Source organism: Eutrema salsugineum, unplaced genomic scaffold, assembly GCF_000478725.1.
Source record: "Eutrema salsugineum unplaced genomic scaffold, Eutsalg1_0 scaffold_4, whole genome shotgun sequence".
Lineage (NCBI taxonomy): Eukaryota > Viridiplantae > Streptophyta > Magnoliopsida > Brassicales > Brassicaceae > Eutrema > Eutrema salsugineum.
Genome location: NW_006256686.1, coordinates 8,125,313 through 8,148,282, shown reverse-complemented (window position 1 = coordinate 8,148,282; position 22,970 = coordinate 8,125,313). Strand labels below are relative to the sequence as shown.

The 22,970-nt window shown below is 36.7% G+C and overlaps 6 protein-coding genes and 1 non-coding gene across 7 annotated transcripts; 3 read left to right on the top strand and 4 right to left on the bottom strand.

Annotated features, from left to right (window-relative positions):
- Nucleotides 1–576: 576 nt before the first annotated feature.
- LOC18013945 (actin-12) lies at nucleotides 577–2,951 on the top strand. Its single transcript, XM_006418827.2, has 5 exons — nucleotides 577–619; nucleotides 987–1,060; nucleotides 1,163–1,556; nucleotides 1,958–2,571; nucleotides 2,664–2,951. The coding sequence occupies exons 2-5, from the start codon at nucleotides 1,001–1,003 to the stop codon at nucleotides 2,727–2,729; spliced, it is 1,134 nt and encodes a 377-aa protein (XP_006418890.1). The 5' UTR covers nucleotides 577–619; nucleotides 987–1,000; the 3' UTR covers nucleotides 2,730–2,951.
- LOC18013944 lies at nucleotides 2,884–4,467 on the bottom strand. Its single transcript, XM_006418826.2, has 4 exons — nucleotides 4,248–4,467; nucleotides 3,846–3,968; nucleotides 3,577–3,738; nucleotides 2,884–3,490 (listed from the first exon to the last, which is right to left on the bottom strand). The coding sequence occupies exons 1-4, from the start codon at nucleotides 4,388–4,390 to the stop codon at nucleotides 3,010–3,012; spliced, it is 909 nt and encodes a 302-aa protein (XP_006418889.1). The 5' UTR covers nucleotides 4,391–4,467; the 3' UTR covers nucleotides 2,884–3,009.
- TRNAN-GUU lies at nucleotides 4,128–4,201 on the top strand. The gene has a single exon. It is a non-coding gene; the product is annotated as a tRNA-Asn (tRNA).
- A 3,979-nt stretch (nucleotides 4,468–8,446) lies between the features above and the next one.
- LOC18013929 (fasciclin-like arabinogalactan protein 4) lies at nucleotides 8,447–10,092 on the bottom strand. The gene has a single exon (XM_006418825.2). It carries the CDS (start codon nucleotides 9,906–9,908, stop codon nucleotides 8,640–8,642), a length of 1,269 nt encoding a protein of 422 aa, XP_006418888.1. The 5' UTR covers nucleotides 9,909–10,092; the 3' UTR covers nucleotides 8,447–8,639.
- A 1,478-nt stretch (nucleotides 10,093–11,570) lies between these two features.
- LOC18013928 lies at nucleotides 11,571–12,689 on the bottom strand. The gene is made up of 2 exons (XM_024153578.1): nucleotides 12,036–12,689; nucleotides 11,571–11,954 (listed from the first exon to the last, which is right to left on the bottom strand). The coding sequence occupies exons 1-2, from the start codon at nucleotides 12,687–12,689 to the stop codon at nucleotides 11,571–11,573; spliced, it is 1,038 nt and encodes a 345-aa protein (XP_024009346.1).
- Nucleotides 12,690–13,332: 643 nt separating this feature from the next.
- On the top strand, nucleotides 13,333–14,767 carry LOC18013927 (mitochondrial import inner membrane translocase subunit TIM9). Its single transcript, XM_006418823.2, has 2 exons — nucleotides 13,333–13,484; nucleotides 14,417–14,767. The coding sequence occupies exons 1-2, from the start codon at nucleotides 13,390–13,392 to the stop codon at nucleotides 14,601–14,603; spliced, it is 282 nt and encodes a 93-aa protein (XP_006418886.1). The 5' UTR covers nucleotides 13,333–13,389; the 3' UTR covers nucleotides 14,604–14,767.
- Nucleotides 14,768–15,095: 328 nt separating this feature from the next.
- LOC18013926 (glucan endo-1,3-beta-glucosidase) lies at nucleotides 15,096–21,417 on the bottom strand. Its single transcript, XM_006418822.2, is given in 5 exon segments — nucleotides 15,096–15,101; nucleotides 15,288–15,344; nucleotides 15,413–15,465; nucleotides 15,468–16,091; nucleotides 21,045–21,417. Coding segments are annotated over 5 exon segments (1,113 nt in total).
- Nucleotides 21,418–22,970: the final 1,553 nt, after the last annotated feature.

The window sequence follows — 22,970 nt, the reverse complement described above, 5'->3', positions numbered from 1 at the left end:
TTTTTGTATATGGAATTTGACTTGCAAATTTACATAAGGAAAAAAAGTAGTTAGCCAAAAAATCATAACTACGATATATTATATGTGGTAAAAAACCAATCTGAGTTTTGTTATGTTTTTGCTTTTTGTGAATTGTTGGCCGTTTATTGTCTCTACTACAAAATGATCTAAAATGTTTGTTTACCCACATCCAAAAAAAAGAGCACTACATTATTATTTTAATCGAATTAGAGAACTATGGATTGTTTTAGCAAAACATGTTAAGATGAGCAACTATTTAATTAGGTTAACAGAAAGACAATTCAAAGTAATTAGTGAAAGGCCTAAAATTTAAAAGGTCTAAAGGGGGCATGCTTTCCGGTGACCCGATTTTCCCGGCAAAAACAGAGCCTGAAACCGTAATTCCCGGTCAGGCTGGAGTTCTCTCAACCCTCGTCCCAAAAATAGGTGTACACGTGTCGTTACAGGCTGAGATATTGGATTAAGGAAGAAAACTAACGGCTTAGATCCGTTTATGGTCGAACGATATTAAGGGCCAAGTTCCTTCTTTTGTCCAGAAATTTTGAAAACCCCATTCAAAGGCAATCTTTTCTCTTCTTCTTCTACGTAAATTCAACAGGTAGATGTTAATCTCGTCATCTCTCTATTGGTTCGAAATTCCGAGTTTAATCCGCTAGAAGAAATGCGATAAGGATCGAGTGTTTCTATGGATTTTAGACATATTTTACGAATTTATTGGTCTTTCTTGTTTAGCAAGAAACGATCGAAGATGGCAAAATCAAATTGATGAATGCATCTAAAAAAAAAGAATGTATCTGGTCATAGTTTTGGTCTGTTGATTTGTGCGAATGTGTTTTGTAAGTTGTGGTTGAGCATTTTACTGGTTGAAGTTTGTTAACCATTGATGATTTTAATCTGATTCCTTCTAAATATTTTTTTTTATTTTGGATGTATAATTGCTATGTTTCTTCTTTTGATGTTATCAGCTAGAGATTGAAAAATGGCGGACGGTGAAGATATTCAGCCTCTCGTTTGCGATAACGGGACCGGAATGGTCAAGGTAAAAGCTTCTCTATATGATTAACAAGAACAAATATAAGAAATGTTACTATATTGCCATAAGTTAAAAAGTGAATCAAATTCAACTTTCTTGCGTGTATAGGCCGGTTTCGCAGGTGATGATGCTCCAAGAGCTGTATTCCCAAGTATCGTTGGCCGTCCACGCCACACAGGAGTTATGGTCGGGATGGGGCAAAAGGATGCTTACGTTGGAGACGAGGCACAGTCAAAACGTGGTATCTTGACTCTCAAGTACCCAATCGAACATGGTATTGTCAACAATTGGGATGACATGGAGAAGATTTGGCATCACACTTTCTACAACGAGCTGCGTGTTGCGCCAGAAGAGCACCCGGTTCTGCTAACCGAAGCACCGCTCAATCCTAAAGCAAATCGTGAGAAGATGACTCAGATCATGTTTGAAACGTTCAACACTCCTGCTATGTATGTCGCCATTCAAGCAGTTCTCTCCCTCTATGCTAGTGGCCGTACTACGGGTCAGTACACTCATAAGTCATATCCCTTTTTCTTTATTGAACAAGACTCTGCCTAAGTTACTTTTCCTTACAACACACCACAATATTACGCTTTGTGCTGGTGCATCAAGAGATTGCTTGCTAGTTTGCAGTTTATTCGGTACAGAAAGATTTTTACGATTTGTTTTTAAATAAAGTTCGATTTGGTTAAGTACTTAAGACAAAGCCTAGAGGTCATATGAGTGACTCTAGGAACTTGGAACGGACTATGTAAAATGCTCTGGTTCCGGGCCTTTGGAATATACATGTCTTGGTTTAGAACCTCTTAGTTATTCAAAAAAAAATGTTTGATTTTGTTCTGCTTATATTTTTCAATTACTAGCTATAATGATTGCTCCTATTTTTGAATTTTTTTTGGTCAGGTATTGTTTTGGACTCTGGAGATGGAGTGAGTCACACGGTTCCCATCTACGAGGGTTATGCACTTCCACACGCAATCCTGCGTCTCGACCTTGCAGGGCGTGACCTAACCGACCACCTGATGAAAATCCTGACAGAGCGTGGTTACTCCTTCACCACAACTGCTGAGCGTGAAATCGTTAGAGACATGAAGGAGAAGCTCTCTTACATTGCCTTGGACTACGAGCAAGAGCTCGAAGCTTCCAAAACCAGCTCATCTGTCGAAAAGAGCTTCGAGCTGCCAGACGGTCAAGTGATAACCATTGGTGCAGAGCGTTTCCGGTGCCCTGAAGTCCTGTTCCAGCCATCGATGATCGGAATGGAAAATCCGGGAATCCATGAAACTACTTACAACTCAATCATGAAATGTGATGTGGATATCAGGAAGGATCTTTATGGGAACATTGTGCTCAGTGGTGGAACCACAATGTTCGGTGGTATTGGTGATAGGATGAGTAAAGAGATCACAGCTTTGGCTCCGAGCAGTATGAAGATCAAAGTTGTGGCTCCACCGGAAAGGAAGTACAGTGTCTGGATCGGTGGCTCTATCTTAGCTTCCCTAAGCACTTTCCAGCAGGTAAATTTCATACAAATTATAATAGTCTTTTATTAGTGTTTTAATGTATAGTTTGTGATATATTGTTACACAAATGTGATTCATATTTGCAGATGTGGATTGCGAAAGCCGAGTATGACGAATCTGGACCATCGATCGTTCACAGGAAGTGTTTCTGATAAAATTCACCAAGTTTTGATATCATTTTTCTCACCCTGAAGCCAGTTGCCATCATTACTTACCTTTCTTCTCTATGTGTTTGTTTCTTTTATATTCCTTCCTCATTGTTTATTGTAATCTTGCTTTTGATGCGAAACAAGTAAAAAACAGATCAGTCATCAACAAAGTGTTTATTATTATTATATTGTATACATAATGGTATACACACTATCTTCTTATTAGTTTTCTCTCTGTCTCTGCTCATTGTGTTATACAGACCGTGGTTTCATTTATATATTCTCAGTTTGTGTTCTCATTAAGCAATGAGATGATATGCTTACTTGCACCATCTGTAAATGGATGGTTCTCATCTTCTTCAGCTAGATCTTGACCTTCCTTTTCATTACAACCCAAAAGTGGGTTTATCTCTGTGTTCTCATCATCTTCAGGATCCATATTTTCTTTCATATTCCTCTCAGATTCCTCGTTTGTTTCCATCACTAGCGGCTGAGGGAAGTGACCGGTTTCATTAGGAGAAACCATTGTGTTGATCTCTTGTTCATCCTCATTGTGCTTGGTAAAGTTGGAATTGCATTTCCTATAGACTGCAGATTCTTGTAGGACTTCATTGGAAGAAGACTTGCGGTTGAAGCTACCGAAACCTTGAATCCCTCGAGACAGCTCACGAGCTCGCTTCCTCTCTTCCTTGAGCAATTCCCCTTTCTCAAGTAACTTCAAAACTTTCTCTGATTTCCTTCTAACAGCTAATCCCCAATTAAACCTGCCAAGAAACGATAACTTAGTATCTCAGAACACTGAAACTTCAACTAGGTTTCCGGCCTTAAAACCCTAGAAAACCATCATCACCCTTTCTCGTCGATCTGTTGGAAGTTTTGCATCTGAGAGATAACATCTCTATCGCATTGAAACTCATCGGATACACTCTCTGGTCCATGAGTGAGCAAATGTTCAACAACTATGAGTGAGTTATAAGCCATTCTCCAGTTTCTCTTATCAAACTTTGCCAATCTATTTACACCAAACAAACAAAAAAGCTCCATAACTCAGTAATAGAATACATGGACATGCCCTAATTAAAGTTAATTCTATGGATTAATCATCGGTTTTGCTTAAACCTTTTGTGCAAGACATCGACAATCCGCAAGTAATCTTCAAACTCAAAAGCTGCCTTTGAAATGAATCCCAAGGTTTGTGTATTTGGCCCCCACAAGTCTCCATCCGTAGCTTCCTCGGTCATTCTTCAATAAAATTTAACCAATTATTCAGAATTTCATTCAAATCCTCCTTATTATTACATACACATATAGTATGTGTGTTAGATAATTATAATCCGTCGATCTCATAACAATAAATCTATTAATTACAAAAATTAAAAATAAAATGAGAGGCCACAACAAGCTTCAGTAGCTCAGTTGGTTAGAGCGTGTGGCTGTTAACCACAAGGTCGGAGGTTCAACCCCTCCCTGGAGCGTTTTTTTTTATCAAAGGAAAAAAAGAGAAGCCAGAAGAAAACTAACAGTTGAAGAGGAGTAACATCGGTGAGAGCTAAACGCGCCGTTTTGAGCTTCTCTTTGAAGAAAAAAGAAGCTTGTTTCTTCATCTCAAGAAACGAAGGTGTTCCCATGGCGATGCTACTTCGATTTCTGCTCATCATCGACATTAGAGAGGAAAAGAGAGAGAGTGGTCATTGAATCTATTTCATACTGTTATGTTGGGTTAGTTCAAAAACCAAATATATTATTTTTCTAGATTGGTCATTGGTCATTGAATAAAGGGACAAACAAAAACTTTAAATTTATTAATCAAGACAAAAGTCCAAATCTGTGATCCAAAAAGGTCCTGAGTTTGAAAATTTGAACGGATCGGTGATCGGTTTACTTGTTGCTACTTTGGAAAAGTCAACAAAATTATGGTACCAATTACAATTACTTCCACATTCAATTACCCTAACCGAACTGATGTGGAATTCATTTCATAAATCATAAATTCTATGACTCAGTTTTTGTAAAAACCAATAAGTCAATAACAGATTTCAGATTTTTGATCGAGAAATTCGTTTCAAGCTCAACAATCGATAAAAATTAACAATAACTTAATTAAAAATTATTAATTAACAGAAAATACGGTTTAGTTACGGTGGTAGTAGTGTGTGAGCGACCACAGAGTAATATGACTCTCCTCTTCTCAACGAGTGAGTGAATAATACGTTAGCGATAGATCTGGCCGTACATCCCCACGCGCGCATGGATACTGGATCTCAAGATCCGACGGCTCTGGACATCCCGAAAATCTAGCGAGACATTGACCTGAGATAGCAGATCTGGACCGTCGGTGCACAAGTTGGCGGGACCCATAACTGCACCTGTCACGCACTTTGCTATATTCTGCTGAGTTAAACTGATTAGATTCCAATTCTTTTTTTACTTTTGAGTTATGAGTTTTAATCTTCTACGTTTAAATTTACAAATCCTATTAACACGCGTACAAAATGGAATTACTTACTTAATTATTTTGGCAAAATATTAAACAAATAAAATGAATAAAAGAATTTATCTATTTATCTATATACTTATTTGTGTAGTGATTTGCTTATGTGTCACGCTTACAGCGAGTTTCTCCGCTTTTCGTTTACGTATCAGCTCCAAAATAAGTTTCGGCCGCAAAAAAACTGTTTAGTCTTATTTTCCAATTATGTGTCATTTTTTTATTGGTTCTTATCTGAGGACGTGTCAAAAAAACTTAAAACAAATCGGTCTAAATATTATGGTTAAATGCTTAATTTCGTACTCAATCAAACCGTTTTTAAAATTAGATATAACCGAAATTTAAAACTTTTTTAACAAAAACGTTTTTAATAAAAAAAATAGAATCTATATCTCTTAGTGTTTACCATTTCTTATGTTTTTAAAATTTAGAAAAATTTAACAAAAATGTTAAAAGAAACAAAAATGGAAACTATTTAAAAAAATAATGGAATATCGTTTTTTTTTAAAAAAAAAAAACTGAAATTAAAAAAAAAACTCTAACAAAAAAGTTAAAAAGAAAAAGAAAATATATATCTAACTAATGAAATGATGGCATTTGTGATGTCTAAAGCACATAAAACAGTGATTAAAATCGAATATGTTCATTCGGTATTTCAAAAAATTAAGTTTAAAATACATAAAATAGTGATCAAAAGATTTCAAAACTATTTAAACTAAATTATTTAGATATTACTATGTTTTTATTTACTCTCTTCTATTCTATACTATTTTTACGATCATGTCTTTCAACATTAAAATGCAAGAAAATCTAACAAACAAATATACTCAAGAATAAAAAAAACAAATGAATCCAAACTAATGTTAAAATTTCAAACAATCAAATGAATATTATATCTGTCCAAAATTTAGAAAAAATCTATATACTTATTTGTGTAGTGATTTGCTTACGTGTCGCACTCACAACGAGTTTCACAGTTTTTCGCCTATGTGTCAACTCCAGAATCAGTTTCGGCTGCAAAAAAAACTGTTTATCCCCATTTAACAATTACATGTCATTTTTTTATTTGTTCCTAACTAATGACGTGTAAAAAAATTAAAACAAACCGGTTTAAATTAATACAGTTAGATGCTTAATTCGATATTCAACCAAACTGTTTTTGAAATTATATAAAACCAAAATTTACAAAAAAATTTTTTAAAAAACGTTTTTCTAAAAAAAAAATTATATCTCTTAGTGTTTACCATTTCTTATGTTTCCAAAATTTAGAAAAAATATAACAAAAATGTTAAAAGAAACAAAAAATGAAATCTATTTAAAAAGCTATAGAAAATCTTTTTTGAAACTATATAAAACGAAATTTAGAAAAAAATTTTAAAAATGTTTTACAGCGAGTTTTACAGCTTTTCGCTTACGTGTCAGCTCTAAAATAAAATTTTGGCTATAAACAGATCGTTTAGCCCTATTTTGCAATTACATGTCGTTTTTCTATTAGTTCTTATCTGATGATGTGTAAAAAAAAAACTTAAAACAAACCGGTCCAAATATGGTTTAATGTTAAATTTATAGTCAATCAGACCGTTTTTAAAATTATATATAACCAAATTTAAAAAGAAAAATTAACAAAAACATTTTTTTATTAAAAAAATCTATATCTCTTAGTGTTTATCTTTTCTTATGTTTTCGAAATTTAGAAAAAAATTAACAAAAATGTTAAAAGAAACAAAAAATGGAAACTATTTAAAAAGTAATGGAATGTTGTTTCAAAACTAAAAAAAAACTGAAATTAAAAAAAAAACTCTAACAAAAAAGTTATAAAAATATATATATATATATATATATATATCTAACTAATGGAATGACGGTATTTGTGATGTTTAAAACATATAAAACAATGATCAAAATCGAATAAGTTCATAAGAACATTTAAAAAAATTATGTTTAAAATACATAAAACAATGATCAAAAGATCTTAAAACTATTTAAACTAAATTATTTGGATATTACTATAATTTGATTTACTCTCTTCTATTCTATACTGTTTTCACGATCATGTCTTCCAACATCAAAATACAAGGAAACCTAACAAACAAATATACTCAAGAATTAAAAACAAATGAATTCAAACTACTATTACATTATCAAACAATCAAATGGAAATTAAAAATTATATCTCTTAGTGTTTACCATTTCTTATGTTTACAAAATTTAGAAAAAATCTAACAAAAATATAAAAAGAAACAAAAAATAGAATCTATTTAAAAAGCTATAGAATGTCGTTTTTGAAATTATATAAAACCATATTTAGAATTTTTTTTTTCTAAAAAACGTTTTACAGGGAATTTACAGCTTTTCGCTTACGTGTCAGCTCTAAAATAAATTTTGGCAATAAACAGACCGTTTAGTCATATTTTGCAATTACATATCATTTTTTAATTGGTTCTTGATGATGTGTAAAAAAAACTTAAAACAAAACGGTCTAAATATAGTTTAATGTTTAATTTCAGAGTCAATCAAACCATTTTTAAAATTACATATAACCGAAATTTTTTTAAAAATTAACAAAAATTTTTTTTTTATAAAAAAAATAGAATCTATATTTTTTAGCATTTACCGTTTTTTATGTTTTCAAAATTTTGAAAAAATCTAACAAAAATGTTAAAAAAAAAACTATTTAAAAAATAATGGAATGTCGTTTCAAAACCAAAAAAAAAAAACTAAAATTTTAAAAACAAATTCTAACAAAAAAGTTTTTTAAAAAAGAGAAATATATATATATATATATCTAACTAATGGAATGACGGTATTTGTGATGTTTAAAACACATAAAACAGTGATCAAAATCGAATAAGTTCATACGAACCTTAAAAAAATTACGTTTAAAATACATAAAACAGTGATCAAAAGATCTCAAACCTATTTAAAATAAGTTATTTAGATACTACTATGTTTTTATTTACTCTCTTCTATTCTATATTGTTTTCACGATCATTTTTTCCAACACTAAAATGCTAGAAAATCTAATAAACAAATATACTCAAAAATAAAAATAAATGAATTCAAATTATTATCATATTTTCAAATAATCAAATGGAAATTACGTTTGCACGGGAAAATTAATATCGATGTAATTTTTAATTAGCTAAAATATCCTATACAGTTTACCGGATCGATTATATTTACTGTGATGGTAAAAATGACTCGACACTAGTGCACGCATATCAAAGTGAAATTGAAAGATTTATAAGCTCGTAAAAATAGGACATGGGTTTTACCCAAAAACGCCCATTCAATCCAAATTTACATGGGAAGGTGATTTGTTTTTTTCTTTTGGACTCAATAAAATAACATTATGACGTAAATTGCGCAAAAAAAATCCAGTAAATAAGCCCTAAAAGCATTTTATGGAATAAAGAAGAAAAAAATCATACCAAAAATATAAAACAAAATGCTATACACCAACACAACCACAAGGTCATTTTTACCGCGCCGGAGGAAACCACGTCACGCGGTGGAGATACTAATCGAGACGACGGCTGATTAACAGAACTCTCCGGCGACAAAGAAATCTCATGTGGAGGAGCCGTTGCGGGAGGAGTATTCACGGTTTGACCCGATTTTGGAAAAAGCTCCTTAGGCAAAAGCACTTTGGATACTCCGAAAACAGAAACCGGGTTCTGATCAAAAGCCGTTTGTGTCACAACGGCCAAAACCAAACCCGAATTAATCGTTACGATCGACCCATTAACCCGGGAAATGTTGAGAGTGTAAGACCCGGCTCCCGCTAACTCAGTGGCTAATGTCGGTTGAACCGGGTTGGTTATCGATTCGAGCGAACCGAGTGTGTAATACGAATGTAGGACATGGAATCTGAGCACGACGGCTTTCTGCTCCGCCGGAAACGACTGGAGATTGACATTTTCCGGGAGATCGGAGAAAGCTGAATCTGTGGGGACAAAGACTGTGATTCCGGCGCCGTGCTCGTCGTTTTCGAATTCCGTTATGACTCCGGAGGCGACGAGGAGTGAGAGAGCGACGTTGAAGTTGTGACCGTTGATTAGAATCTGTGTCAGATTGATTCCCGCCGGAGGGTTAGGAGACGTTCCCGATGTCGGCGGCGGAGTGAGAGTCTCCGACGCGGTGATATCGATTCCGGCGGGGACGAGGAGAGAGTCGACGGAGAGGACTGTTATGTTGGGAGGTTTTGTCTCGAGGAGCTTCAAAACGGTGATTGATTTCGAGTTCGGAGATCTGATCGTGACGGAGCCGGAAGCCGGGTCGCGGGTCACGTTAACGGATCCGGATCCGGCGATTGCACGGCCTGAGGCTTCGTAGAGGGTTGCGACGGTGGAGCCAGACGGTGGTATACGGCGGAGATCGGAATCGGAGAGGAATTGTGTGAGGACATTGAAACGGAGGAGATCTGCGAGGTTGGCAGGAAGTAGGCGGCGCGTGAGATCGACGTCGGAGGAGGAGAAGTGAGAATTGGGAACGGCGAGGAGTGTGAGTGAGTTTCTGCCGGAGAGTTCGGCGGCGATGCCGGAGGAGACGAGGAGGTTGGAGAAGGAGGAGAGATTTGGGAAAGAGGAGAGGACGGCGGTGACGTTGATTGCGGCGGTGGTGGAAGAGAGTAGGAGGAGTAAATAGGCGAACGCGATAGGGGCAAAATGGGAAATGGAAATTACGTTCGCCATTAGTTTTGAGTTAGGTCATGAAGAGTGGTAAAGAGAAGAAACAGAGGAGGAAAGTGGATAGAGAGAGAGAGAGAGAAAGTGGTGAGTGAAGAGTTTGGTGGATGAAATTAAAAAAAAAAACACAGACACATCATTGAGAAGTGTATCACGCGCGGTGTATCGAGGTTAAAGTGCACGCGCGGTGTATCGAGGTTAAAGTGCACGCGCGTTTGATGAGGAGGACAAAACAGATGTCATTTGTGTCAGAGAGTGAGAGATGCTTTTGCGGATACTTCTAGTGATTAGATTTTGGTGAGAAGATATTTTAAATTTATATATTTAGGTGGTGCCCACGTGGGGTATAGTTTAAACAATAATTTCATTAAAGTTCTTTCATTTGCATGTGAGTTTTGTAGTTGTGAAGCTGCAATGAATCTATTATTGTTGGAGAAAAAACTGCAATAATCTTGATCTACAAAAAAAAATGCAATAAGCTGCAATTAGAGTTTAGTGGAGTATTTGGATTGGTAGGATTCAGATAGATATGGATCAAAGTTTTTTTTTTTGTAGTTAAGCAATTAAGCTATTTATTAGTAATTACTTTAGCTGACAATTATTTTCATCACTAGAAGACAATTCTTGAACAGAGCTGGCAATGATTCAAAGGGTCGGTCTACACAAGAATTGTCATTAGCTAAATTACAATTCTTTCTACTCAAGATAGATTTCTAAAAGAAGAAGAAAAAGTGAGATTTTTGAAAAAATCTGAAGTGGTTTTGGATTTTCACATCAATTGGAATAAATATCTTCGCCATTTGAGTGAAGCATGTTCTTCTTGACTTTTATAGAGAGCTTTGCTATTAGTATAACATTGACGGGAAACCAAACTATCTTCACCATTTGTGTTCATAATGAAAATTAAAAAAAAAACTAGACAGAGATTTGGGAAAAGATGACCATAGTCACTTGAAAGAATGAAGCTGCTTAAATTATTATTTCATTTTAAACTTATTTATTATTAAATAGAAACATAACAGACGGAAATGAAAGATGGCGATAACAATCTAAGCCAAAACAACACCTGCAGGATTCTAATGGCCATAAATAACAAGTGCCATGCATCAAAGTTCAAAGAGTTTTTTCAGATTTTGGTATCTTAGATGTTGACTGAGTTGCTGCTTGTGGCTTCATCTTTAAAAGAAAGTTGGAGAGACCATTGGTTAATACAGAAGTTGTGATCAAGGAAGCCCTTAGTAAGCTAACGGCCTGCAAGAAAGGTAGATTCAAAAGAAGAACAAGAAGCAAGATTTTCACAAGAATAGTTACAAAGAAGAAATAAAAAAAGCATACCTCTGCTTTGCTAATGTTAATCACTTGCTCCTCAATATCACTAATGTTCATCTGCAACTTGCTTAACAAAGAAATTGTTGAGGATGAGTTCATCGGTGTAATAACCAGATCATCTGACACTATGAAATTGGTTTCTCCCTTCACAAATCCAACACCACCATAACTTGGATCCATTGAAGTGAACTTCACAATCCTATCACCATTCGAAGGCACATCCTTAATCTTTCTGGAAAACCTGCAATGTGAACTTGAACATCCATACTGAGGGAGCAAACATTCATATTCTGAAACTTCTTCCTGGATGACAATATCAAGCAGTTGTGCCCTGAAATTCTAATGACAAGGAAGAATGCACTTGGAAGCTATGGCTTCTTTCTGCTTCTCAAAGCTCAGATCTTTCACGCTTCTGCAGAGATTGCCAACGCAGCCCATATTAACATTGTCAATAGAAAGTTCCCAAGCAAACTCAAGCGGTATGACAAGAAAAGAGAATAGAAAATCAACGAAGTCTTCTCTGCACTCAGCGTAAAGAATGGCCTTGTCTGTCTTCCTTACATAAACTTTCAAAGTTAGTTGTTTGTCTGAATCTCCTGCAAACCTACTTTCTTTCCCAAGTGGTGTCAACGCTTTACGTTTCCTTGTCATACAATGTTTCCTCAGGAATGTATCAGTCAAAGGAGCTTCAGAAGTGAATAAACAACCTAGCAACGTTAGCACCTGCACATTTAGACAATGAATCAAGTGAGAACAAACTATATTCAGAAATGTGTAATTAGGGATAGTATAAAATTCAAGTACCTCTTCAAAACCAACATCGATAAGCATTTCTTGGAGGTTATCAAAACCAGCATAACCAAGATCATTGAGGACATTGAGTACAAGACCCATAGAGGTCAATGCCACTTTCAGATCATCAGTGATGATAAATGACGTTCTGCAGCTAGGGAATACTCCATCAACTTTATTCCCTGAAGAGCCATCACCTTGCTCTCTTTCTTGAACCTGAATCTCGTAGGTCATCGAGTGTCCACAACGACTCTGTGAGGAACTAGTATTGCTGTATACCTTAGAGCATGACTCATAAGACGCAAAATATGGGCAAACAAAGAACTTGGTCGCCTTAGTGTCATCAATGTTGAGCTTCAGCTTCCTGCAGTAACTCTCCTTGATACTCCTTGGATACAGCAACAGATTCTTACGAGCTTGATTCTCGAAATTATCAACGTTCATGTCGGAAACGCTTTTGTAAAGGTTGTGGAAACAACCAACAACGGAGGACTGAGGAGCTTGGTGCTTCTCAAGCAACCTGACAATAGTCCCCATGGGAAGTGTCAAAAGACTACAGAGAACATCAACAAAATCTTTCCCGGCTTCAGCCAAAACGACTCTGTTTTTCTCCTCATCAATGAGAAGTCTCAGGGTAAACTTGGGTTTCACAGCACTATTAGCCATGATCAAGGAAAGTTTGAAGGAAGAAGAACACAAAATAAGATAGAAAAGTAAACCAGTAGTGTTTTGATATGGAATCAAGTTTTGAATGTGAAAACTTCACTGTGATTACGCCTATATATAATATGATACTGCATAAAGATTCAAACCACAAAAGACCCAGAAACGTTTGAGTGTTCCCATTACCGTATGAATGTGAATACATGTCCCAAGACAAAGTGTGTATATTTCCCAAACAAAGTGCATTGATTAAAGAAGAAACCGCCCACTTGATCAATGTCCCGAGAAAATGTGTCTCCTTGGGTTCCTCGGCCCATTTCTAAACCCAATCGACAATAAAGTTTTGAATAATTGCGATGCATAGAACTAAATCAAGTGAATTTTTCTGGCGAAAAAATGCAATGAATTACGTCTTTCATAATCATCACCGGCTAATTTTCTTGACCCTCGTCTGAAGTCGAAGAATCTCGCCATTAATGATCGAAAGTCGAAAGCTTTGTAGCGGGAATGATTCTAAAAATGAGTATTTTTTACTGGTAAAACAAAATGGGCCTAACTGGTATATAATCAAGATGTAAGAAAACAAGCCCATCAGGCCCAATAACGACGATGATTAAGGTTTAAGAAGAAGAAGAAGAAGAATAAGGTGGCGACGAAGAATTTTTTGATCTGTAGACGAAGAAAGCGAAAAGGTTGCGGAAAAATGGACGCGAGTATGATGGCTGGACTCGAGGGTCTTCCTGAAGAAGACAAAGCGAAAATGGCCTCCATGATCGATCAGCTTCAGCTACGTGATAGGTTCCTGTTCTAAATCTCTTCTCAACTTCTGTTTTTTTTTTTTTTTTTTTTTTTTTTAAAAAAAAAAAATTTGGGAATGTCGTAAAAGTTTTTGGTGCTTTGGAAGATCAGCGAATTCATGTATTTATAACTTGTATTTTTGGATGTATTGAAATGTTTTAACCTCGATACGATATTCGATTAGCATCGATCTTGAATCATTTGTGTTTTTGAATTTTTACTGAATTATACTTTTGCGCATATGTACATCTGAGTAAAATACTGTTAAAATGTATATTGTTTGCCTGTTTAAGTGTAAATTGTTTGGACATAGATATATATACAAGGAGAAATCTTTGTTCTTTAAATTTCAATGCCAATTTGAGGTAGGTTTTTGTGTTGGGGAAAAATGTCTCACTCTTTTTTAGATATGCAGATGAAAACTGAATCAAGGTATAGTGTTTGTGAGGTCGATGGATATAACTCGTTTTGTAGCTAATGTATTTGGGTTCTTTAGCTTCATTGGCCAAAATTTGAACTGAATTCAGAACCATGAATGTCAAACTGTTTTCTCAAGAATCTCTTCAAGGTGAAATTGTTGTGTTCCGTTTTTTGTGTTTGTTGTCTGCTCTTATCAAAAACTTGGAAAGCTTCACATTATTTATATTTCGCAACCAGCTTGAACCTGTGGCTTGTTGTCTGACATTGGAAGCTGAGAAGAAAAAGATCTCCTTTAATACCAGTGCAGCCTGCTTTTGGACATTAAGTGACAACAAGTTATGCATTGTGCAATTGTCTAGGATCGATCTGTTTTGATTGGTTTTTTTTTATTTTCTAAAGATGTTCTGTCTTGAAAATGGGATTTCTTTGTTCTGTTTTCGAGTTCTCTGTTCCACGTTCAAGACCGTAACTTTTGCTTTTTATGGTTTTGTTTTGTGTGTGGAAAATTTCAGCTTGAGGATGTACAATTCGCTAGTCGAGAGATGTTTTGTGGACTGTGTCGATACATTCACGCGCAAAACTCTGCAGAAACAAGAAGAGACTTGTGTTATGCGATGTGCCGAGAAGTTCCTCAAGCACACAATGCGTGTAGGTATGCGGTTTGCCGAGCTCAACCAGAACGCACCAACTCAAGACTGAAGTCTAGGTTAGTTCAAATTTTGGTCCGGTTTATAAGTACGAATCCAGAATAAATCGGTTGTTAGTTAGTGGTTCACACAACTTCGATACTGTTCTTTCAATTGATACTCCTGTAGTTTGGAATTACTGTCTAAATCCTATTTTTATTGAAATGATTTGTAATTCAATGGGGATCTATGAATAATCCATATATCATAGTGACCAATATCAATATAGTTATGTTGGCTTTTGTTTATACATATGAGAATATTGTAATTTTGAATTTTTTGATACAAAAATTGAATTGCCTAAATGACATTTTCATAGTTCGCTGAATCCAACCGATGGTTTTATTCAACTTCATTGCTAGTTGCAAAGTGTAGCTGCAATCCTCATAAGCTGTTTAAACAGTTAAATCCTAAAGTAAAGTATTCGAATATTACTAGCTAGTTCATCATCTATGTAAATGTTCAAGAGTTGTTGTTGTTCACGTACTTGGATCAACGGTGGTGATCAGGCCTGTGTGGTTAAAGTCACAGTCAAAGTCAAACAGACAAAAGGTATGACAAAACAGGTTCATGGAATACGATGCATGCGACCACACCGTATCAGGCTTAAACTAGGCCCATCAGATTGTATAGGCCCACAATCCAATCCAACACTGAACACGTAATCAGTGTTCCTCTGCAACGCCTACGTGCTTGCCTCCGATCGTGGTACACACCACTTCTTCGTCGAATCCAACGGAGTAGTCTCCATTACCTGATTAATAAACAAATAAACGGTCAAGATTTGTTTCAGAACATTTAGGCGAGTCCACGTGGGCATACCTGATCAGTTTTCATGATACCGACATCGTACACCGGAGTAAAGTCCGGTTTAACAAACCAAAGTTTTGTTCGGAAACCGTCGGTTTGAGATTATCGTTAAAGAGAGCGAAAATGCAAGTCTCGAAAACCCGGTTTGGCATCAATGGAGTGCCCTTACCGGAATTAACATGCTTTATAAGGTTCCTATTATAAGCCGCCGCGTAATCTAAACCGACGCCGGTCTGATTCGGTTCACCAGCCGAAGGCCAACCGGTCTCCGCCACAAGGATGTCCACGTCACCGTACCCGAGCCGATTCATCGCGGAGTAAACCGCATCAAGCTGAGCGTCGAACATGTTGGTGTATCTCAGCTTAGTAACGGGATCGTAGGAAACGGCGTCGTTTGAGTTGAACAATGCGTAGTTTAGCGTTTCGGGTCGGATCCCGAAATACGAGTACGGGTTAACCATGAAAGGAGACTTGGTGCGGTTGTGAAAGCTGAGGATGGGTTCGAAGATGGCTTTAACGTAGGCTTTACGGAACTTCCCGGAGCTATGTGGCTCTGAGGTCTGGAGGATACCGAGTGAGTGAGGCGTGGAGATGGAGATTCCAGTGACGTTAGCTAGGGCTAATGCTGACGTAAGCGCCTCCATGGCGGGAAGGAGGTGAGCGATGAGGGTTTTGTCGGATGTGGCGATGACTTCTATAAGTGTATTAGATTGAGATATACGGTTTAGTATAATACATTTGTACGGTTTGATGTAAACCGAGTGATACAAGCTCTATATAAGAGCATTTACTGTGTAACAGAAAGATAAGAAATGAATAACAAACTTTTTCCAACTTCGTCTTCTTCCTTTCTCTCACAAAACTAATATGGTATCAGAGCGTTGAGCTAAAACTCAACCGATTCTTCGATTTCTCTTCCGTTTTCCGTCGATTCTCCGGCGTTTCACCGGCGATTCTCTTCCGATTCATCTAAACCATGGATTTTCTCACCCAAAGTTGAACACCGACAAATACGATGGTTTCCGTCAAATCATTGCGGCATCGTACGGTAACAACTCGATCTCGAGCTAGTCGAGCTTCTTCTCATGATGAATCCTCCCCAGAATCACCGATTCCATCACCTTCTACACAAAATCCTTCCCCAAATTTCCAGAATCCACCAAATCTTCATCAACAAACTCCCAATCCTCCTTCTCTCGATTACACGGACATCTATTCTCCATATAATCTCACAAATGGAGATAATCCGGGAAATGTAATCATTTCTGAGATCTTAGATGGAACAAACTATTCATCCTGGAGTATTGCTATGACTATTGCGTTAGATGCGAAGAACAAATTGGCATTCATTGATGGATCTTTACCCAGACCTCTTGAATCTCAACCTATATTTAGGATTTGGTCTCGCTGCAACAGCATGGTGAAATCCTGGATATTGAACTCTGTTACAAAGCAGATCTACAAAAGTATTCTCCGATTTAACGATGCTGCTGAGATCTGGAAAGATTTGTTGACTCGGTTTCACATCACCAATCTTCCTCGATCATACCAACTCACTCAACAAATCTGGTCTCTTCAACAAGGTACAATGGGATTATCTGAATACTACACCTCGCTTAAGACCCTTTGGGATGATCTTGATGGAGCAGAATGTGTCAATACTTGCCACAATTGTAATTGCTGTAAAACCTTGGACAAAAGAGCCGAGAATGCAAAAGTCATCAAGTTTTTTGCTGGATTAAATGACTCATATGCAACAGTTCGAAGTCAGATCATCATGAAAAAGACCATTCCTGAACTTGCGGAGATCTATAATCTTTTGGATCAAGATCACAATCAACGCAACATAGTTCCGGTCAATGCCTCTGCCTTCAATGTCTCGGTTCCAAATAATGCATCTCTGAATGCTGCTCAATCATCATACAACATCCCAAAGCAGGCGAAAGTAAAATGCTCACACTGTGGCTACAATGGTCATTCTGTGGACAAGTGTTACAAGATACATGGATATCCTCCAGGGTTTAAGCACAAGCAAACACCTCAAGACAAATCTTCTCAGTCAGCTAAACCAGTAGTGGCAAATCTCGCCTTAGATGAGAAAGATACATCTATTGGTCCTACTGATATTGCAAAAATGATTGGAGGAATGTCAAAGACTCAGATACAAGATGTGATTGCCTATTTCAGCACACAACTTCAACCCTCCTCTGCTCAACCAATCACAATAGCTTCATCTTCAAATTGTGATACTAATGGTTCTGCATATACGGGTATGAACTTCTCATTCTCTACTCTCTGCTTTATTGGAATATTGACAGCCACTAAGAGTGTTTTAAGGTCTCAAACATGGATCATTGATAGTGGAGCTACCCATCATGTATCTCATGATAAAGCCTTATTCACCACTATCTCATATGATTTGGGATCTTCGGTTACACTCCCTACGGGCATAAATATAAAGATTGCAGGAGTTGGAATCATCAAGCTGAATGAACACATAACTCTAAACAACGTGTTGTTCATTCCAGACTTTCGACTCAACCTTCTCAGCGTCAGTCAGTTGACAAGAGATTTGAAATCAAGAATTTATTTTGATGAAACCTGTTGTGTGATACAGGATCATACCAGGGAATTGAAGATTGGACAGGGTAATCAGATTGCAGGGCTATACGTGCTGGACAGCTCATCTCTCTTGAACTCACCCATTAATGTCAATCAAACAATTTGTTCTCTGTTGTTGTTGATGCCGCTTTATGGCACAGTAGGCTAGGACATCCTTCCTACTCCAAAATTGATATTCTGAACAATGTACTTGGTTTGCAGAAGAGAAATAAAGACGACCTTGTTCATTGTGAAACATGTCAACTTGCAAAACAGAAACATCTCCCTTTTATTTCACACAACAACATATCACCTTCTCCATTTGACTTGATCCACATGGACACTTGGGGACCTTTCTCAGTTGAATCATCAGATGGTTACAAGTACTTCTTAACGATTGTGGATGATCACAGCAGAGCCATTTGGGTATATATGATGAAGACAAAAGCAGATGTTCTTCGAATTTTCCCAGAGTTTCTGCAAATGATTGAAACTCAGTTTCAGAAACATGTCAAAGCCGTGAGGTCAGACAATGCTCCTGAGCTAAAATTCGAAAACCTGTTCAAGCAGAAAGGTATAATCTCATACCACTCTTGCCCTGAAACACCTGAGCAGAATTCAGTAGAAAGAAAGCATCAACATATCCTAAATGTTGCGAGATCGTTGATGTTTCAATCTAATATGCCTCTTGAATATTGGTCTGACTGCATATTATCAGCTGTGTTTTTGATCAACAGGCTCCCTTCTCCTTTGTTAAAGAACAAATCACCATTTGAACTTCTTAACAACAAGCCTCCGGATTATTCGTTGCTCAAGGTTTTTGGTTGTCTCTGTTACAAGTCAACTTCAACAAATCAAAGACACAAGTTTGAGCCGAGATCCAGAGCCTGTGTGTTCTTGGGATATCCTGCTGGATATAAAGGCTACAAACTACTAGATTTAGAATCTCACCAGATATCTATTTCCAGGCATGTAGTCTTCTTTGCCGTTTCCCAAGAATACAGAAAGACAAGATGGTTGGTTTAACATTCCAAAAGAGACAACTCAACCCAATCTATATCCAGAAGCTGAGATCTATCATCAAGACCCTGATCCGGAAAGATACTTTGATCCTTATCCAGAACAGGAGAAAGAAACTGTAACACCAGTCTCTATTCATGATACATCTAAAAGACAGACCAAGCTTCCAGCTCATCTCCGAGACTATTACTGCAACACCATTTCTGATACAAGATATCCTATTCATGCATATATCAACCTCACTAAGATATCCTTGGATCATCAGGCATTCGTATGTGCTGTTGATAAATATGCTGAACCGAGTTGTTATACTCAGGCAAAGAAAATCAAGGAATGGTGTGATGCTATAGGTGTTGAAGAAGGTGCATTAGAAGCTACAAACACTTGGGTTGTATGTTCTTTACCTGAAGGCAAGACACCTATTGGCTGTAAATGGATCTACAAAGTTAAACTAAATGCAGATGGATCATTGGAAAGATTCAAAGCTCGTTTAGTTGCTAAAGGTTTTACGCAAAAGGAAGGAATTGATTTTGTAGACACCTTTTCCCCAGTGGCCAAGATGACAACGGTTAAAACTCTAATCGCAGTTTCTTCTGCAAAGAATTGGGTTTTACACCAGTTAGACATTTCTAATGCTTTCCTTAATGGAGACCTAGATGAGGAAATATACATGTCTTTGCCTCCAGGTTATGCATCAAGGAAGGGGGAATCATTGCCTGAGAATGCTGTTCTGAAACTACAAAAGTCTCTTTATGGACTTAAACAAGCATCTCGACAATGGTTCTTGAAATTCAGCTCTGCTCTCACTGATTTGGGCTTCCGGAAATCTTATGCAGATCATGCTTTGTTCATACGCAAAACCACAGAAAGTTATGTTGCCTTAGTGGTTTATGTCGATGACATTGTCATTGAAAGCAGTGATGAAGCAGTTGTGAATCAATTGAAATTAGACTTTGCAAAGGTATTCAAACTACGTGATCTAGGGCCTCTGAAATACTTCCTTGGACTTGAAATTGCCAGATCCAGCAAAGGCATTTCAGTTTGTCAAAGAAAGTATGCATTGGAACTACTAGAAGAAACTGGTTTACTTGGTTGCAGACCTTCTAGTATCCCTATGGAGCCAAGTCTCAAACTAAGTCTACACACTGATGAACCGGTACTAGAAAACCCTGAAGAGTATCGTCGTTTGGTTGGCAAACTAATGTACTTGACAATCACCAGACCAGACATCTCATTTGCGGTTAACAAGCTGTGCCAGTTTTCATCAGCTCCTACAAAGTCACATCTCAAAGCAGCTCACAAAGTTGTCCATTACATCAAAGGTACAATCGCTTTGGGTTTATTCTATCCTGCTAAAAGTGATTTACAACTTAAGGCGTTTTGTGATGCTGATTGGTCTTCATGCCCGGATACAAGAAGATCAACTACTGGATTTTGTATGTTTCTTGGAGATTCTCTTCTATCATGGAAATCCAAGAAACAAAATGTCGTCTCTCGTTCATCCACTGAATCAGAGTATAGAGCTATGGCCCTGGCTAGTTGTGAAATAGCTTGGTTAGTCAAGTTGCTCGCTGAACTGCAGGTTCCTCAACACAAGCCGGTTCCTCTGTTTTACGACTCAACGGCTGCCATTCAAATAGCTAACAACTCTGTTTTCCACGAGCGGACGAAACACGTGGAGAACGATTGTCATACTACTCGGGAACGCATTGAAAGTGGACTTCTCAAAACAATGCATGTCAAGACCCATCACCAACTTGCTGATGTCTTAACTAAACCCTTATACCCTACTTTGTTTCAAAGTCTCATTGGCAAGATGAGCTTAATTTCCATATATGGCTCATCTTGAGGGGGAATATAAGTGTATTAGATTGAGATATACGGTTTAGTATAATACATTGTACGGTTTGATGTAAACCGAGTGATACAAGCTCTATATAAGAGCATTTACTGTGTAACAGAAAGATAAGAAATGAATAACAAACTTTTTCCAACTTCGTCTTCTTCCTTTCTCTCACAAGACTAATAACTTCGTTTCCGACAGCGATGTAACGGATTGAGGTTGCCGGGAGGAAAGGGAGGATGTGATCGGTGAGCCATGATCGTGCTTTTGGAAGCTTGGAGAGGGAAGAGATGTCGGAATTTGGGACGGTGACGGTGAGGGAGATTCCTCCGGTGATGTTGGAAAATGCGACGAGGATTTTGGGGTTTGCGTCGAAGATTTTGACGTGGTTGATGATTGTTTTTGTTTTGAGGAAGTTGACGACTTGATGAGGCGGTGGGAGGTTGTTGGCCACCGTGCCGTAGTTTACGCCGACGTGATATGCGGCGGAGAAGGGAAAGAAGATGAGAGTGAGAGTTAGGAATAAAAGCAGAGGAAGAAGTTTAGATCCCATAATGATCGTGAAAGAATTGATAGAAAGACTTAACGTTATGATTTATGATGTGATTATTATTGTTACGGAAAAATATATTGTTACAGATTATTTAGACGTGAACGAGTGGCTGGTTTTTAGTGATTTTTTCATGAATAGAAGTTAATTTATAAATGGATAGCATAATAGAAATTAGAAAACCGTTTTGTAGTTGAGAGAAAACATTTTAAAATAATTACATATTTAGATAAGCTATGGAAGTAAATAATCAACATGCCAGTTATTGTAAGTTAAGAATTTTTTTTAGCCAAAACAGAAAGCAAGTTAATGAACTCAATTTTTAGATACTCGTAATTTTGTTCCTTTTCTTATATAACCATCTGCACTTTAACATCAACTAGAGGTGACAATGTTTATCTTGTTTTGCAAGGATCAGACCATCGTAACTAGCCCGTAGCACAGACAAATCAAATTCGACTAATGGCAAGAGTGAGCTGAGAAAGCATCTCGTCAAATAAACACAGAAGGGTTTTAAGAATGCCCTACTACGTTATGATCGTCACTTTATGTTTGGTAGAATTATGAATGTCCAAGAGAATTTTTGTCATCAACTATATTGATTCCACTAAGCGCAAAATATTTTCCAGATCCAAACTCTGAAGTCCCTTAAGCCACCACCGCAAGCCCTCAGACGCCACCACTGCGATAATTAGCGTTTAAGCCACCACCGCGAGCACCTCCAAAACCAGCACAACCAACCTAGCCATCAAGAAAGAAACGGTCCAACAACAAAAGAAGAAAAAAAGGCAAAACCACAAGATTTCAAATAAGCAAAATAAACAATGCAAATGGAAAGAAACACACATATAAATTTCAAATTCAATATATATAATAGCATGTTATGTAGGTAAATATACAAAAAATAGCGCGTCATTTGATATGTTATAATTAACTAAAATATTAGTGTTCTCAATTCAAGACATATTTATTTCATAGCATATGGAGAGAAAAAAAATAAGTAAATTAGATTTTTTTTTTGAAATATTGATAATAGATGAATAATAAAATTTTATATGAAGAAGAAAAAGATATTCAATTTACAATATTCATTCAAACGTATAGAATATAGTAGCCACTTATATTATGTTTACATAACCGATTCTGATTTTTTTAAGTTTAGAACAAAGAAAAAAATTGTGCTTGTGAACAGATTTTGAACATGAAATTTAGACCAGTCTTCATTTTTTTTTTCTAAATCATATAAACCAATAAATTTATAATAACATGAAATCCAAAAAAATATTAATTCAAGGGTTACAAGCACATGCTTGCTGAGCTGGTATTTAAGGCCAACTTTAACTGCACAATGTTAAGATTAAAGATTTAATGATTTGTTTATTTGTTCTAGTTTATGATTGACAGTATTTGGAATCATATATGATCTTAGGGTGGACGGCGATAAAATTTCTTCGATGCCCACAATGTCATTCACCACCGGTGGAAGAACTTTTCCTATCTTCCCTAAAGATTTAAGTTTAAAATAATTTTTTCTTTGATTTTTTTTCAGGGGTCAT

What these genes read in the sequence shown, in the direction of transcription:
- LOC18013929 (XM_006418825.2), bottom strand. Translation starts at nt 9,908, where the DNA reads ATGGCGAACGTAATTTCCATTTCCCATTTTGCCCCTATCGCGTTCGCC.
- LOC18013944 (XM_006418826.2), bottom strand. Translation starts at nt 4,390, where the DNA reads ATGTCGATGATGAGCAGAAATCGAAGTAGCATCGCCATGGGAACACCT. An exon ending in GATGTTACTCCTCTTCAACT is followed by an intron (nt 3,969 to 4,247) that starts GTTAGTTTTCTT and finishes ATTTTATTGAAG; the next exon opens with AATGACCGAGGAAGCTACGG. An exon ending in GTCGATGTCTTGCACAAAAG is followed by an intron (nt 3,739 to 3,845) that starts GTTTAAGCAAAA and finishes TGGTGTAAATAG; the next exon opens with ATTGGCAAAGTTTGATAAGA.
- LOC18013927 (XM_006418823.2), top strand. Translation starts at nt 13,390, where the DNA reads ATGGACGCGAGTATGATGGCTGGACTCGAGGGTCTTCCTGAAGAAGAC. An exon ending in CAGCTTCAGCTACGTGATAG is followed by an intron (nt 13,485 to 14,416) that starts GTTCCTGTTCTA and finishes GGAAAATTTCAG; the next exon opens with CTTGAGGATGTACAATTCGC.
- LOC18013928 (XM_024153578.1), bottom strand. Translation starts at nt 12,689, where the DNA reads ATGGCTAATAGTGCTGTGAAACCCAAGTTTACCCTGAGACTTCTCATT. An exon ending in TCGATGTTGGTTTTGAAGAG is followed by an intron (nt 11,955 to 12,035) that starts GTACTTGAATTT and finishes CTAAATGTGCAG; the next exon opens with GTGCTAACGTTGCTAGGTTG.
- LOC18013945 (XM_006418827.2), top strand. Translation starts at nt 1,001, where the DNA reads ATGGCGGACGGTGAAGATATTCAGCCTCTCGTTTGCGATAACGGGACC. An exon ending in TGCTAGTGGCCGTACTACGG is followed by an intron (nt 1,557 to 1,957) that starts GTCAGTACACTC and finishes TTTTTTGGTCAG; the next exon opens with GTATTGTTTTGGACTCTGGA. An exon ending in CCCTAAGCACTTTCCAGCAG is followed by an intron (nt 2,572 to 2,663) that starts GTAAATTTCATA and finishes TCATATTTGCAG; the next exon opens with ATGTGGATTGCGAAAGCCGA.